The sequence below is a fragment of the Haliotis asinina genome, chromosome 2 (genome assembly GCF_037392515.1).
Source record: "Haliotis asinina isolate JCU_RB_2024 chromosome 2, JCU_Hal_asi_v2, whole genome shotgun sequence".
In the NCBI taxonomy this organism is placed as follows: Eukaryota; Metazoa; Mollusca; class Gastropoda; order Lepetellida; family Haliotidae; genus Haliotis; species Haliotis asinina.
In genome coordinates, this window is record NC_090281.1 from 27,793,004 (window position 1) to 27,810,088 (window position 17,085).

Genomic DNA, 17,085 nt, shown 5'->3' on the forward strand with positions numbered 1-17,085 from the left:
TTTGACCTCCCGGGTCATGCATATGTAGAGTAGCTACGATCAAGCTGAACAACCTGTAATCATTAAAGTGTTTGCTCATCAACAGGGTTTGATTCTCCACATGAGTACCATGTGTGAAGTCCATTTTTGGTATCACCTGCTGTTATATTGCTGATACAGGTTTAAAACGACTCTCATTTACACAATCATATTCTCAACTCTGAATCGCTTCTCCTACATCTCATTCAATCCTCATTGCTACTGAACACAAAGTATAAATGGTTTGTGTTCTGTGCACTATACTACTGGGTTACAAATAATCTCAGATTCTCCAAAAAGACTCCAAATCCTGTAAATCCAAATAACGACAATAGTATAAACTGCCCTAGAATATCCAGTGATTAGTTGTCACCTCAGTAATTTATTGACTCACTATGTCACTGGTCCTGTAGGGCTGTAGAAGGTAGCATGGGTTCATTGTCCTGTTCTCACTACTCGGATTACAACCATGAAGTGTTGTCGTAGAGTTGGTGTAGGCACACAGATCCTTCCCAGGTCGAAGGGCAAAGGCCACGACAAAGGTCAGGAAATAAAGACCAAAGCAGAGGAATCGTCTATAGAATCTGTAAAATGTCACAGTAAAACATGTAGTTGCATAATATTTCCAACTCTTTTAAAATACATCTGACTACTGAAGAATAGTACACATACAACTCGATACCATCCAAATGAAATGTCTGCTATGGTCCATATCTCAAAACTCCTACAACCTGTCGATTCCACTTAACTTGCAATGTGTGATTTTTGTGCTATGATGATTGATTCTTATAGTCTAGTGAGTGAGGGAGTGGGTGAGTTTGGTTTTACACTGCTTTTAGCAATATTCCTGCAATATGATGCAGCAGGGGTACACCAGTAATGGCCTTCACACATTGTGCCCATGTAGGGAACCAAACCTGAGCCTTTGGCATGATGAGTGAGTGCTCTAACTACTAGTCTACCCCACTGTCTCTTGTACTCCAACAAAGACTTAGTGCTGAGATCACTTTGTGCAGGTGAGAACTGTGGAAATGTAAAATCATGTGCCAAGTGTAGTGCGTGATGTCTCTTTCTAATGACACCAAACATGACTGTACAGAGCTGAGTGTCTCTTAATGGTCAAGCAAGAGCTGTACATGTATTTTGTACTACTTGTCATTGTCATCAGTTAGACATGCATGATTACATGAGCTGCATGTTTCTGTACATCCACCACTTAAGTAATGATGCATGACAATTCAGTGATCAACAACATGAGCATCGATCTACACTGGAAGATAACTGCAGCAAAGACAAACATGTGGACCCAATTCATCTCTGAATAATTGTTGAGGGAGTCAAATCAGGGATACTACAAAGAGCCTACCTGAATCTGGCAAATGTCTTCCATTTCTCCTTCAGTAGGTTGACCACCAGGCCATCCATCATATCCAGGTGACCCTCCTCCTCCTGAAGGTCAGCAAAGGTCAAGGTCAAAGATTAATATGAAATACTTTTTCTTTTGTATAGCCCGATATGTTATAGCAACTACAAGGGAAAATGTTACTCGGAAACTGAAGGCGACTATCTTGCTTTGAAAAGGTTTTAATTTGACACAAAGTAACCTGAAAAACACAGCCAGGAGTAAGTGTTACCAGGTGAAAATTGAACTATGTGTTACTTGGAGAAAGCAACACCAGAAGAAAGTGCTACCAAGGCAAAATATAAGGTTACATTTTGTTACAGTTTGACAGCCAAAGCTTCTCACCCCATACACAATGAGATTAAGAGCAGAATCCTTGTTTATCTCCCCTGTTGATGAGATGGTGTCAATTTCATCGAGAGGGTACCCAGCACAGGTGACGTTCCCAAACAGCCAGAACACCTCACGTTCAATCTCCAGTATGTGCTCATACATCTGAAACAGCAACAGCAGCCTCTCTAATCAGCCTCTCTAATCAATAAATGTGTGTTTCAAACACAACACTGACCATTGTTCCAGCTACACAATGGCTAGAGTTTGATTTGACTATTGCCTATTCTCTGACTATATATTTTGCACAGAAACAAATAATTCTCATTCAAATTGAACAAAAGCCAGAGCTACATGGGTGATTAAGAACCAGACAAAATCTTTACCTGCTTCATTTAGGGCTTAAGAATAACAGAAAGGGCTTGGCAGAAGGGAAAATAATGTGGTCCCGGGTACTGTGAAATAGTCTAGAGCTGGATAAAGAGATCAATAAGCAGCGAGTGAGTGAGTTTAGTTTTATGCAATATTCCAGCTTTATGGCAGCGGTCGGTAAATAATCGAGTCTGGACCAGACAATCCAGTGATTAATAGCATAAGCATCGGTCTGCTCAATTGGTAACCAATGACATGTCAACCAAGTTAGCAAGCCTGACCACCTGATCCTGTTAGTCGCCTCTTACAACAAACATAGTCACCTCTTACAACAAACATAGTTCCCTTTTATGGCAAGCATGGGTTGATGAAGGCCTATTCTACTCCGCACCTTCATGGGTATTAATAATTAGAAATATCACGTATGTGAAGAATTCCTACTGATTATTGTGGTGAAATGAACTGTTCAGTTTCTCATCCAATGCAAAAATTTAACATTTATGGACATTATGAAAATAATGTTCATTATGTGGCTAGGGTTGTGATCTATGCATACATGTGTCTATTAATGTTATTTGTCTTACATCCTTCCTGGCCAGTTTGGAAGCCAGAGTGAGTGGTGTAAGGCCCTGTCGGTTCTTAATGTCCAGCCTTGCACCTAGACCGTGAAGCAGATCAAACATTTCCTGAAAAGAAAAGTCATGCAGTGCCTTTAAAAGTACAGACTACATGGAGAATACAGACAATTCATGACTGGTTACAAAGATCAATAATCGGAAATATAATTGATGTGAATCATTATTAATGATTATCTATATGAAAATTGTGTCATCGATATTATAATACATAAACTATTGTGATGACAATGAGTTTTATTCAGTCGTAGGAGCCTTAATTTATGGGCTACATCCAAATTATGTTGAGGACAGTGCCTAGCTAGTAATCCAAGCTTAAATATGTCACCAGACACCAGTGATGTGAAATATGTTTATTCTTTTCAGATTTTCTTTTGCCATAATGGCGAAGTTAATATCTCTCTGAATTTTATCAATAATCAATTGATATTCTGTTGATTATTGATCTCTGTGCTCTGTATAAGTGGCTACTTCCAGTTAACCCTTTTCAGATTTTCTTTTGCCATAATGGCGAAGTTAACATCTCTGGCTCTGGTTAAGCTGCAAATTAAGGAAAGCAATATTCCAACCATATGGCAGCGGGCTGTGAATAATGGAGTCCAGACAATCCTGTGATCAACATCATGAGCACTCAGTCATCACAATTAGGATATGATGACATGTCAGCCAGCAAGTTGATCCCCTTAGTCACCTCTTATGACAAGTATGTATTGCTAAACACCTGTGTATGCATTCAGGCTTGATCTCATCACTATATGGCTGGGAAAACGTCAATGTGATGTAAAACCCAACTCAACTCAACCTGCTGAAGAATAATTTTAACCAAGAATTTCACACAGGATACAAGCATGAGATGCTGAGGAGGAATTTTAACCTGGATCTTCCCAGGTCGTAAATTGAGGAATCAGTGGGTTGAGCCAAAATCATGTATCAAGTCTTTGAAGGGCATTTAGAAGTGAAATACATAGAAATGAAGATTTTATGGATATCAGCTTCTTTATTATGAGAACACAACGTTTCGGAGTTAATGCTTGCTCCTTCATCAGGTGAATGAGAATAGGGTACAATCATTTTCAAACAAGTTGAACACTTCATGAAATCTGGTGCTGTGATGTATCCACCATCAGCATTGGCATAAACAACATTATTTCAAGTTTTACAAACAATACCCACATTCGAAATAATTCAGAGAATGAATGAAAGAATCTATGCTATTCAAAAGAAGGGAGGGAATGATATTTTCTTCATGATGATGGTTAAAGTTGTCCATAATTTTTTCTGGGTTTCCTATCTCCTGTTCACCTTTAACTTTCTCTCTCCAATAAAACACTAAACAATTTTCAGCACTATAAGAAAATGTTTCTTACACATAGGAAATTGAGTCAAGTCTGCCTTGAGTGAAAACACAACCATTTATTTGTTAGAAATACGGTTTATCTGAAATAAAAAACTCACAACATTGAAATTAACTCATGCAGTTTGATGGATGCAAAAAGGCAATGGACAGGTATCTAAGTAATTGACAGGTATCACAGTGACAGACAAATGTTAAAGGATTGACAGGTATAAAAGGATAGACAGGTGGCACAATATTGACAGGTGGCAAAGGGTTGACAGATATCAAAGGATTGATACTTGTCACATGGCATAGCGATGAACAGGCATGTATTACCTACAGAAGGCATCTTGGTGAAAGGGTTAAAGCAAGGTTGTCATGGTAACAGCTTAAGCAAAGCAGTCTTAAAGATGCTCTGTATTTTAAGTAGGAAAGCTGTCTGTTCTATTCTCTCAGTTAGCATTGAGAGTATTTTGAAGCAATCAATGAATGGTCCTACAACACTAGATATTCCAGATGATTACAGCTGTGAATAGCTTTAATTATATACTATTATGCAAAGGGACATTATTCTTAAACCATGTCTCTGGTAAAAGTAGAGGAACAAAGTCAGCGACACTAAAAGCACATGCATGTCTGTCGACAATAGGGAGAACACTGAATTTACAACACTCTTTTGAGGTTTTAAATCAAGGAAGTGCTAAGGATGCATGAGTGATGTTTTTTCCCAAAATTTGAAAACATTAAGACTGATATTTCCCATCCAGCAGAATGTACCCGAGGTCAAGGTGGTGATAAAAGCAAGCTTGTGTTTGTTAGTTTCCAACAACAAAACTGAATATTCTCACATCGAAGACTCCAAACTTTAATAATCAGTAATGAATACAGACCATGTATGGATCATCATTAAAACTTGAAACAATAGATATCTGGTTTCAAAGAAAACATGAAAACTATACCAGCCTACAACAGATTTCATTACTGGCAATGTCAGCAGCAGCTTTTAGTTCTTGACTGAGTGTGAGTTTAGTTTTACACTGGTTTTAGTAATATTTCAGCAATATTAAGGTGGGGATGCCTTAATTGGGCATCACATTATCATTGTACCTATGTGGGTAATTTAGGTTTAAATAAGTGATCCACATACTGCTTCGTTGATTGAGATCATCAGACGTTATCACACACCTAAGGAGGGTTATTAACTGAGGGTAGAGTGAGTCTAAACATGCAGATAACGGTGATTGATTGTACTCTCCTATCTAGTTAACGAGTTAACAATCAAGGCATTACAAACCTTTATATCTTGATGTTTATCTTCCTAGTGGTGAGAAAAATGAATATTATGAAGAAATATGAAAAAGAGAAATATCATGAAATAAGCATCAAAGAGAGAACATAATTCTCATCATGAAAAAACAGAGATAATAATGATTATGAAGTAAACAACACAGTGCCTATCATGAAAGGAACAAGAGAGAAAAAGACACCAAAGACTTTTATGAAAGAGTGAATGAATCTCCCCTAATCTTTAGTAGCTATTGTCCAGGCACAGTCCAGTTTTGCTGTGTACTGTGAACATATATTCCCACACCAAATCTATTGATAATAATGTATTGTTATGACACTTCAGTTGTTTATTTCTGTAGTGTGTCTATCAGTAAAAACATGCTGCAGTTCAACCATAGTTGTGTTTTTGCCTAATGAATTGATTCTACATGAACAATGTGTTGCAGTGATGCTAGATACGTCTGTTTCCCTTGTTAATGTTATATGGGTATTCACATAGTGCTATATTGTAAACCAAAAGTCACTGTGTTCTGTAATCTGATTGGTTGAAAAACATGATCAAATGGTATTAGATTCCCGGAAACTGGAAGACTATTCACTGCGTATTTACACGTAAACAATTGTTTTGTTGTGTCATCAACAGTGGTGACATCATTCAAATCATATTGTGACGTAAAGTTAGAATGACGTCACAAATGAGCAACTCCAGACGTTACCATGGGAACCAGCTGAAACGGCCAGCTGATGACACTTTACTGCTGTACTCATACTCGATGTAAACGAGTGCAGACAGTAAAACCCCTTTGGTTTACTTTTTTGTTTACAATGTCGATAAACATCATGTGTTGGCCAATTTCCGGGTGTTATTGAGTATTTGAAGCACGGGAATATTTCATTTGAAACCTCTGGCTGACGCCGTCGGTTCCAAATGCATTCCCGTGCTTCAAATACTCAATAACACCCGGAAATTGGCCAACACATGATGTTTATCTCCTAAGTCTATCCCATATACGAGGGGATGTCAATAAGTTTTGAGCCTTGCATAGAAAAACACAAAATATTGGTCTGAACCACATTTATTTTTCAACATAGTCCCTTTGTGAGTCAAGACACTTGTTCCATCTTTTCTGCCAGGTGCTGATGCCATCTCTGCTAAGAAGACACCATTTTGGTACTCAAACCAAGCCTCAGTAGCAGCAATAAGCTCATTATCATCCTGAAATCTACGACCACGCAAGTGTTTCTTGAGATTTGGGAACAGATGGTAATCACTTGGTGCCAGGTCCGGAGAGTAGGGTGGATGCGGCAAGATTTTGTACCCGCATTCCTGGACAGCAGCGGCTGCAATGCGAGAGGTGTGTACCCGAGCATTGTCTTGATGTAGAAGAATACGTCTGATCTTGCCCCGGCGCTTCTAATTGATTGACTGTCGCACTTGCCTCAACAAGTTAGCGTAATATTCCCCATTCATTGTTCTTCCTTTTGGTAAGTAATCTATGTGGATGACACCTTTGCTATCCCAGAAGACTGTCACCACTACCTTCTGCACTGATCTGGAGGCTTTGAACTTTTTGGTCCTGGGAGAAGTGACATGTTTCCATTCCATGGATTCTTGTTTGCTCTCAGGATCATAGTGGTGGATCCAAGTTTAATCACAGGTTACTAGCCTAAAGTGAAAATCTTCTGGATTCTTGTTGTATCTGGTTAGCATGGAGTTGCTTATGATGACCCTTGTTTGCTTCATTTCATCTGTAAGCATTCTTGGCACCCATCTTGCGCACACCTTAGACATGATGAGATGTTCATGAAGAATTATCTCGATGGATCCGTGTGAAATGCCTGTGGTCTCCTCTAACTCGTGGAGTGTGATTCGACGATTTTCCAGCACAAGTCTATGCACTCTGTCAATGTTCTCCTGACTAGTGCTTGTTGTTGGGCAACCTGGACAGGGGTCACCTTCAAGACTCTCTCTACCATGCTTAAATTCATTGACCCATCGTTTGATGGTAGCAGATGAAGGGGAAGACTTCCCATAAACTGCTGAAAGCCTTTCTTCAATATTCTTTGCCGAGTTTCGTTCAAGAACTAAAAACTTCTTTACTGCTCTATACTCGATTTTATTCATTTTCACTGCCGTGAGGGGGTCTCTTTCTGTCAATGTGAGCTGTTCAATAACTTCTGAGAGTAGGATACCAAAACCTATATATCACATCAGCTACACCCCAAGTTTCAATGTCGTACCATAGGCTGTGACACCTAGGAATGAAAAATGCTCAAGGCTCAAAACTTATTGACATCCCCTCGTACATGCATGCTTTGTTTTTCCTTCAGTTATTGCATGTCAATCTCTACACATCATATTTTTCAATCTCAACTCCTTGGGGATCATACAGCTAGGCACACCTACTTAAAGAGTCTCCTTTCAAGGTACCCATTCACACCTGGGTGGACTAGAAGACACTGTCACAGTATTTTGCCCAGTATAGATGTTTATTCCTCTTCTGCATCTATCTACAGTAAAGTATCTCTGTGCCACTATAAATGTTTATTCCTCTACTGCATCTGTCTACAGTAAAGTATCTCTGTGACACTATAAATGTTTATTCCTCTACTGCATCTGTCTACAGTAAAGTATCTCTGTGACACTATAGATGTTTATTCCTCTACTGCATCTGTGTACAATAACATATTTCTGTGATGAGTGAGTTATCATCAAATCAGCAATATCTCAGCCATATTGTGATGAGAATATTTAATTGTTTTACAGAGTAATTTATGGAACTTATAGAAACCAGTCATCAATTTCCAGTAAAACTGACTAGAATATCACAACATCAAGAAATAAAACTAGCATATATCTCTAAAATGGGACTTCAAATTGGGACAAGACAATATATAAAGGGGCTGAAGACTGCCAACTACAGAAAGTAGACCACCACCCAAATTCTGTGACACTAAAGATGGATTGCAGTGTGTCTGCAAGTAGCAATGTATAATCACCTTCTTGTCATGAATAACAAGCATGTGCATCACAGTGTTGCCGTTGTTGTCCTGGAGATTTGGGTCCGCACCCTTCGCAAGCAGCAACCGCACGCACTCCTCCTGACCGAGGCATGCAGCAAAACTCAGTGGGTATTCACCCAAGTACACGTGGCTGAAATGTGAACAAATCTCTACAAGAAAACTACACATAAATCGCACTCATGATCACGCTGGAAACATTATACTCTAACATCAAAAATGTGTAAAATAAAATGGCCTCATAGTAAAATACTCTCTCATATGTCATATCAGAATATAGACAGCAGAGTTGTACTAATCATTGGCCAGACAGAAGTTTATGTACATAACTGATTTAAAGGGGCACTGATGCGGAGCAGTTTCCGTGGACTGGTTGTTCCTTTTGTTATTGTTTTTCTCCTGTGCATACCCGGATGATATTCCAGAATTCATGACCTCTGCTGCGTAGCCCGTATGCACAAATGAGAGTTAAATTATAGACAGATCAACTAAGGTGAAGTCATTTTTACTTCATTCATAATGTATTATGAAAACAAATGAAACACTTTGAAGGTTAATCATCTGCCAGTGGTAGAAATGGTGAAAAAAACTATTAGAACGGAAAAATAACAAAGCCAATGTACGTCTTTATATTTTGTCTCATAACCCTAAATAGTTTATTGTCACATTTGTATGATTTTGAAAATAAATAAAAGAACAAACGGTCTGCTTATACTTACAGTAAATTTCTAACATGACTATAACATTTAAACGTTGCATAGACTGCCAATGTGGATCCTATTTCACATACGCCCTATGCACAGTCTAGTGTGTGCTTTCTGTAATATAGATTCGTCTGAATGCTACAACAACAAAATTAAAACAAAATGCAAATAATGAATTTAAAACAGACTAATATCATAGCAACAATGTGAGGCTACTACCATGTTCAGGAATGTATCCACCAATATCCACATAAAAGAACAATATTCCATTTACTTGCAGATGGTAAATAATCCTGCGCTGTGTTGTGTGTCTTACAACAGTCTAATTTGCAAAAAAGTGACACATTGTTTCAGGTCTTTCACATTGGTGAAAACCAGATAAACCTCTCTTTGGTCACCCAAGATAGCACACCTGGCAACTAATTGTATGAAGATGTCCACCATTCTAAGTAGTTTAATTAACCAATCATGAGCAATCAGTCAATCAATGCAATGGTGGTTAATTCTTTTGAAGGGAGGATGTTGTTTTCACACTTGCACTTTATGACAAGGTGTAGTCATTATTGATTAGTACATCTACACATATAAGCACTGCCTTTTGACAAATCCGCTGTAGAAGATAAAAGTAATTAATCAATCAGTGTGTTATCGGTTAATCCCTTGATCGATGTTTGTTTTTGTAACTCAGCTGATAAACCCTTACATGCACATATTACATAACATGTAATACATTTGCCACATCAAAACCTTAATTAATAATGTTGAGTATTTACGTCAGACAGGAGAAATGCCAAATGGGAACCTTTGTTATGGCGGTGTTACCACTAATTATACCTGTTATAAATTCATTAACTGACCATCAAGAGAATGATGACAAATAACATGTGTAGGTTTATACCATCAAACATGAGTTACAACAAGGAAGATGTAATCTCTGTGTCGCATGCAGCCTGAAAACACTTATGGGCCGAAACTGTTTGAGGATACTAACGGAACTTTGTTGTTACATAAGAAATACTTACAGGCATTTGATGTGTACTTCGGTAAATAGGAGTAATCATTTTTTTTCACATAAGAAAATTTTCAGATTTCTCTACCAATGGCAAAATCTCAGTTTTTTGTTTATGAATTCAAATAAATCAACTGTGTGTTTAATAGATAATAACCCAGGGTAGCTACCAAAATTTACATATTATTTTTGCTATGACAGCTGGGCCAACCCTCAAAGCTATCTAGATATAAAGTTTTGCAATCTTTCAGACTTATATGAAACAAATGGATTGCTACGTGTCTGTAGACATCATATTTTGACATGACATGATTAAATATCGAGGTAAAAAACACGGAAATAGGATCAGATTGAATCAGTGACTATACCATCCAGGCATCTGAAAAAAACTACTCTGCTGGGATATTTTGTTACAATCAGACAAGAAATACATGCACATTTTCAAATAGTGGCATATGATGGGCATCGGCCTCCTGACTGTTTACGGTGAAGAAATTCTGATCACGGTTGAGGGAGCGGGCGCTGACCAGTTTGCAGCTTGGTTTCGTAATTAGACCGTTGGCGAGAAACATTATTCGCTCTGCATCAGTGCCGCTTTAAAGAGGTACATTTATTCCTCTCTTACATAACATACTTGTTATGAAAGACAAGTTTTTTATGACTGATGACAAAATATCGACAATGGAATATGCATAAAACACACAAGTTCAAGGACATGCTCTCCACTGAAGTCTGAACATGTGATCATCCTATTGTCACATCTTATGACCTACAACAGTAGCTGGGGAGGATATGGTTAGGTTCAATCTAAAATGTTGGCATGTAGTATGAATATTATCATGAAAACATTTGTTGAAATCTAGTGTTAGTGATCTTCCTCACCCTTCATAGTTGGTCTTCTCACAGACCTGCACCCACTCATGGTCAAGGCTGTCCGTGCGGGAGTCCTTCTGGTCGTCGGGGCAGAAGAAGTTGCCACAGCAGCGGCCATGGTAGTCTGCACCAAGGTCCAGGAGGAACTTGACCATGGCTGGATCCTCATTGGTGATGACCATATGAAGGCAGTTCTCACCTTCAAACAGAGTGTTTTTACACAACAAAGCCTTAAAAATGCACTAGAGTGTGGTTATGTGAGCTATATAAACATCCTATGATAATTAATAATAATAGCTAGTGAGTGAATATGGTTTTACACCACTTTTAGCAATATTTCACCAATATTGACAAATCACAGCTGGAGAGTCAAACCCAGGTCTTCAGCTAGACAAGCCAACACTTCAACCACCTGGCTACCCCACTGCCCCAAATATAAATACACAGTATTATTGCATCAAACATTTCAGACATCATACCTTTTCAGGTGGCAGTTCTTACTTGGATCTCAGGTGTTGCATCACACAGACATTAAACTTAAGGAGTGAGGGAATTAGTTTTACACAGTATTTATGACATCATGCTTTTCTCAGATAGCAGTGCTAACTCAGACCACAACATGAGGTGGTGTATCAAACAGACATCATGAGGTCTTGAATACAGTCTTGTGTTTAGGATATATATATCTTCTATAAGTGGGATGATGTATACTAGTTCATGTTATTTGAAGGGATATTTAAGTTCTATCATGGTCGCTGGTATGTGAGAGGAATGATTGACAGAATAATGGTCTTTATTGTTTCCTGATTTTGTGAGACACACAACAATAGAAATATGACAACAATCTTCAAGCCTTGAGCCAACAATACTTGGAACACAGCAAGGATAAGTAAAGTAACTGAAAGTTACTTTTTCACTCACTCACTCCAGACATTATCCCACCTCATACAGAGTAAAGGTTTCTCCAAAGCTAGTCAGAATATAGACAGCAGAGTTTTGTAATCATCGGTAGGACAATGCCTCACTCACTCACTCACCTACCTCACTCACTCACTCACTCACTCACTCAAAACATCCAGAGCACAGGTTTCTCCAAAGCTGCTCAGAAGAGTATCATAACAGGGCACCAGAAATGGACTTCACATATCGTATCTAAGAGGGAATAGAACCCAGATCTTTGGCAAATGAACCCTTTAACACTTTGGCTAAGCCACCAGCCCAGGACTGTATTATAAAGTTGTAGCAATATTTCATGATAAGGTTGACAGATCTTTGTGCAGAGGGGTATAGTATACATGTAAAATTTTTTATTTTAATAAACTGGTATCGTTTCAGAGACATTTGTGTTCATTAAACTTAACTTCATCCTCCGCCCACGTACTGTAGTCACATTGGATATTCTGAGACTTCAGCCATCAATGATAAATAAACCTATCTCGGTATTTTCATTGCATGATTTAAACCTTCCCATTCAGTTCTCAACAACAACACGCCTTGTTTCGGCCAACTGTCTGTGCATGTCTTTTTCAGGAATGCCACAAATAGAGTGTGTGCCGCCATGGTCTGTCTGGAGATAAAATATGCAGGATTTGAAAACTTAAAGAGCAAAAGCAATTGTGTGGGTTGAAATGAGCTTTGGTTTTTTACTCAGTCTTCCTGACTGAACTTTGATTATTCCAGATCAGTTTAAGGAGATGTGACTTGCAGTTGGATTTAGAATGAATGTGCCTGTTCAATGATCAGATTTGTTTATGAAACTTTTTATACGTGGTATTTAAGACAGATATATAATGATATTAAACTATGTTTGCATGATTGTTTGTTGTTTTATGCCACACTCGACAATATTCCAACAATATGGCGGTAGACTGAAAATAATCAAGTCTGGACCAGACAATCTTGTGATTGACAGCATGAGCATTGATCTTCACAACTGGGATACAATTAATATGTGTCAACAAAGTCAGCAAGCCTGACCACCTGTTCCCTTTAGTCTCCTCACAGGACAAACATGGGTTGCTGAAGATCAATTCTAACCTGATCTTCATTAAACTATGTGTGTATGAGAGTGTCATTTTCATCACATTTAAACATGAACACAGTTCTTTTGACATTACATTCCAATAACATTGAGTGCACTTATGGTATAAAAACTTTCTGTAGCTTTTTCAACGATCCAAGGGTAACATCAGAGAGCAGCAGCAATGTTGTCAAAAATATGACCATACTATGACCAAACCATTTTGATGACAACTGTAAATCTTTTTAAAAAATCTTTAATAAAAAATCTTCAATCATTGAGTAAAGAGAAAAAAGTTGTTATTTATTTGGAAAAAACAAATTAAACTTTCACAAAAACGTCTTTGTGCAGGGCTATTTTGCTCAGTGGTTAAGGTTTTCAAAAGAATATGGCCAGATTTTTGGTCCAAAATTTTATAATTAACAATGGTGCAAGACAGAGTGACCAATATGTATCCTTCATGTCTTCCATCCACCTCATACAGAATCATGTTTCTCCAAAGCTGGTCAGAATATAGACAGCAGAGTTTTGTAATCACTGGTGGATGGAGAACCAAAATCTGGATTAAAATGGTCTTACTGTATTCCTACAATCACGACTGTACTTTATTCCTAAACATTATGACTGTACTTTATTCCTAAACATCATGATTGCACTTTATTGCTAAACGTCATGACTGTACTTTATTCCTAAACATCATGACTGCACTTTATTGCTAAACATCATGACTGTACTTCATTCCTAAACATCACAATTGCACTTTATTCCTACACATCATGACTGTACTTCATTCCTACACATCATGACTGCACTTTATTCCTAAACATCATGACTGCACTTTATTCCTAAACATCATGATTGCACTTTATTCCTAAACATCACGACTGCACTTTATTCCTAAACATCATGACTGCACTTTATTCCTAAACATCATGACTGCACTTTATTCCTAAACATCATGACTGCACTTTATTCCTAAACATCATGACAGCACTTTATTCCTAAACATGAAACGACTAAATTTTTAAATTATTTTCATTTGATTTTCTTTGAACCACAGGAAAACAAGAAGATTTATAACAATATTACATCCTATCCCTCAGTGTTGTTTTCTGTAAAATTTTGGTATTACACACCAAAAATAACAGACTGTCTTGCAAATTTTCTGTATTGGTAGGCTGCACTGGAAAGAATTACTTATGAACTGGCCTAAATGCTTGTCAGGGGCCCCTATTGGAGCACAGCATTTAATATGGCAATGTGGTAATAAAACATGCACACAAAAATAAATTTCATGAATAAAACTTAATGTCAGTTCTCCCATAACATATGAGAATAAAATGACCTCTGGCTATGGCAGGCTGAAGTAATATTTGCAACTTCTGCTTGAGAATCACCCCCGACTATAGCCCAAGACATGACACTGAAAGGTAGACTGGAAGACTGATACACCTGAGGCAGGTACACTGACACACCTGGTCCACAGGTACACTGACACACCTGGTCCACAGGTACACTGACACACCTGGTCTACAGGTACACTGACACACCTGGCCCACAGGTACACTGACACACCTGGTCCACAGGTGCAATGACACTTTGACATGACTGTCGCTTTGAGGTCAATGAATCATCAGGCAATGATCTTAGCAACAAAAACATATTATTATATTAAAACATAAATATTACTTAGTTATAATATGCAGCACTAACAAACAGATATTTCCATATTTGCTTGTAAGAACATATATTACAAAACAACTTCAAAGTTTTGAATATATGGTCATATACTCGTAAATAATGAATCATGAAAGTACAAGTGTTCGTTTATTTATTTCCAGAATTTCACTGGAGTAAAAACCTGGAAAAAGAATAAAGGAACACTTGTATTTTCATGTGTTCCTTTATTTGTTTCCGTGAGTATATTTTTCTTACATCTATCTTAATATTGTACCCTTTTGGCAGACAGGCTATGCCCTTTTTCAGAAAGAATGTACCTTCAATTATGCCATATGGAACAGTAGACTGAAAATAACAATTATACTGAGTGAATGAACCATATACTTTAACAACATACATTAAAAATAGCTGACAATTCTTGAATGATGATTGTCTCTTCCGTGACATTAACATGCATATTGAAGTGAAGTGAATACATAGATATAGCTAACATTTATGGACACATGTATCCATCATTTCAAATGGACAGTGTATGTAATGACTAAAAGTAAAGAAACGAAAACATTATTTCTATATCCAAGTGCAACATGGAAGCAGCTTTTGGAACATCACACTGAAGCTGGCTTGGAAATCAGCCTTGTAGAAAAGGAAGGTTGTCAAAGTGTTTGGACTTTTAAGACTAAAGAGTGTGTCCACATTGTTGACAGGCATCCACCCATGATGATACCAAGACCAAGAACGGTCCATCCATTCATGATGATCCTAAAACCTTGATGATCCCAAGACTCAGTACAGTCCATCCACCCATGATGATCCTAAAACTTTGTTGATCCCAAGACCCAGTACAGTCCATACACCCATGATGATACCAAGACCAAGAACGGTCCATCCACCCTTGATGATACCAAAACCTGATGATCCTAAGATCCAGAACTGTCCATCCATTCATGATGATACCAAAACCTTGATGATTCCAAGACCGAGTACGGTCCATCCACCCATGATTATACCAAGACCAAGAATGGTCCATCCACCCATGATGATCCTAAAACCTTGATGATCCCAAGACCCAGTACAGTCCATCCACCCATGATGATACCAAGACCAAGAACGGTCCATCCACCCATGATGATCCTAAAACCCTGATGATCCCAAGACCCAGTACAGTCCATCCACCCATGAAGATCCCAAGACCCAGTACAGTCCGTCCATCCATGAACATCTCAAGACCCAGTACAGTCTCTCCACCAGTGATGGTTCCCACAACCCGAATGGATGGCCTGTAGACCAACACTGGTCCAGCACCCCCATGATGGTCCCTAGACCCACAGTGGTCAAGCACACCCGTGATCGTATGCATAACCAAGGTGGTCCACCAACCCACAAGGATCCACCCTAACCCACAATGATTCTTCTCCTACTCATGACGGTCCAGCTGCCTATAACGGTCCTTCCATCCACAATGGTCCCTACCTCCACAGCAGTCTCCATATCCATGACAGTCCACATATCCACAACAGCCACCAACACTAACTCACCATAGTACTCTCATCTACTGCTCGTCCCCTCATCCATACAATGTCCTAGTTCATGGTGTTCCCAGCAACCACTTTCTTCCACAAACACTGTCACCTAACCCACACTCACCATAGTACTCCTCTCCATTGTAGATGTCATTGATGAGCTGAGGGTAGAGACGAAGAAGACGCTTGGCCAGATCAGCATGGATAGCGGATGAGTTCAGCAGACACAGATGCAAGATTGTCTCCCCGACCTGACCTCGTGATTCAAGATTCCAGCATACCTCACGATACTTGCGTTCTGAAACATTATGTCACACTTTGTGACAGCTGCAAATCTAACTCATGGAGAAGCCTCAGTGGACTGGTTTGATGTCTCTGTTAGTATGATATAGAATTCTTTAAATCCAAATATGATTATTTTGAATGGTTCACCTTGAATGAACTTTTCATGAAAATATGTTAGACAACAATAATCCTGGCAATACAGAAAACAAACATCTTTAAAGCACTTTACGTTACTAAAATAAATATTAATTCTTTTATTTGTCAGTAACCTTGCATTTAAAGTTCTTGAAAGACATTTAGAAGTTGGACAAACATGAATACATGACACCTGATGAGGGAAAAAGAAACGTCATTTAAAGAATAAAAAAGAAGTTGTTACCTATAAATCATGTCATACATTCAATCTTGTATTCGTCTTACTTTGTACATCATAGGCCATAATAAATTTATCATTAGATATTAATCCATTTTTTCAAGAAATCTCAGTATGATAAAGAATAAACAAAATAACACATCTGTGTACATTTAAATGATTCACATTATCCATTTGTTGTTTTAAGGACTATGTATTCAAGTTATTAAAGACACAT

General features: G+C 38.2%; 1 protein-coding gene across 4 annotated transcripts in view; it reads right to left on the reverse strand.

Moving 5' to 3' along the window:
- LOC137273514 (transient receptor potential cation channel subfamily V member 5-like) overlaps positions 1-17,085 on the reverse strand; it is a 31,520-nt gene that overhangs the window by 10,679 nt on the left and 3,756 nt on the right. For 2 of the 4 annotated variants that reach the window (XM_067806237.1, XM_067806236.1), the window contains exons 2-9: positions 16,335-16,508; positions 10,997-11,186; positions 8,381-8,534; positions 5,388-5,411; positions 2,707-2,808; positions 1,766-1,915; positions 1,385-1,467; positions 413-602 (exon numbers count right to left, since the gene is read on the reverse strand). In XM_067806237.1, the coding sequence (XP_067662338.1) occupies positions 413-602; positions 1,385-1,467; positions 1,766-1,915; positions 2,707-2,808; positions 5,388-5,411; positions 8,381-8,534; positions 10,997-11,186; positions 16,335-16,508 (1,067 nt within the window). The remainder of the gene's footprint in view (positions 1-412; positions 603-1,384; positions 1,468-1,765; positions 1,916-2,706; positions 2,809-5,387; positions 5,412-8,380; positions 8,535-10,996; positions 11,187-16,334; positions 16,509-17,085) is intronic. The other 2 variants (XM_067806239.1, XM_067806238.1) reach the window with 1 other exon arrangement.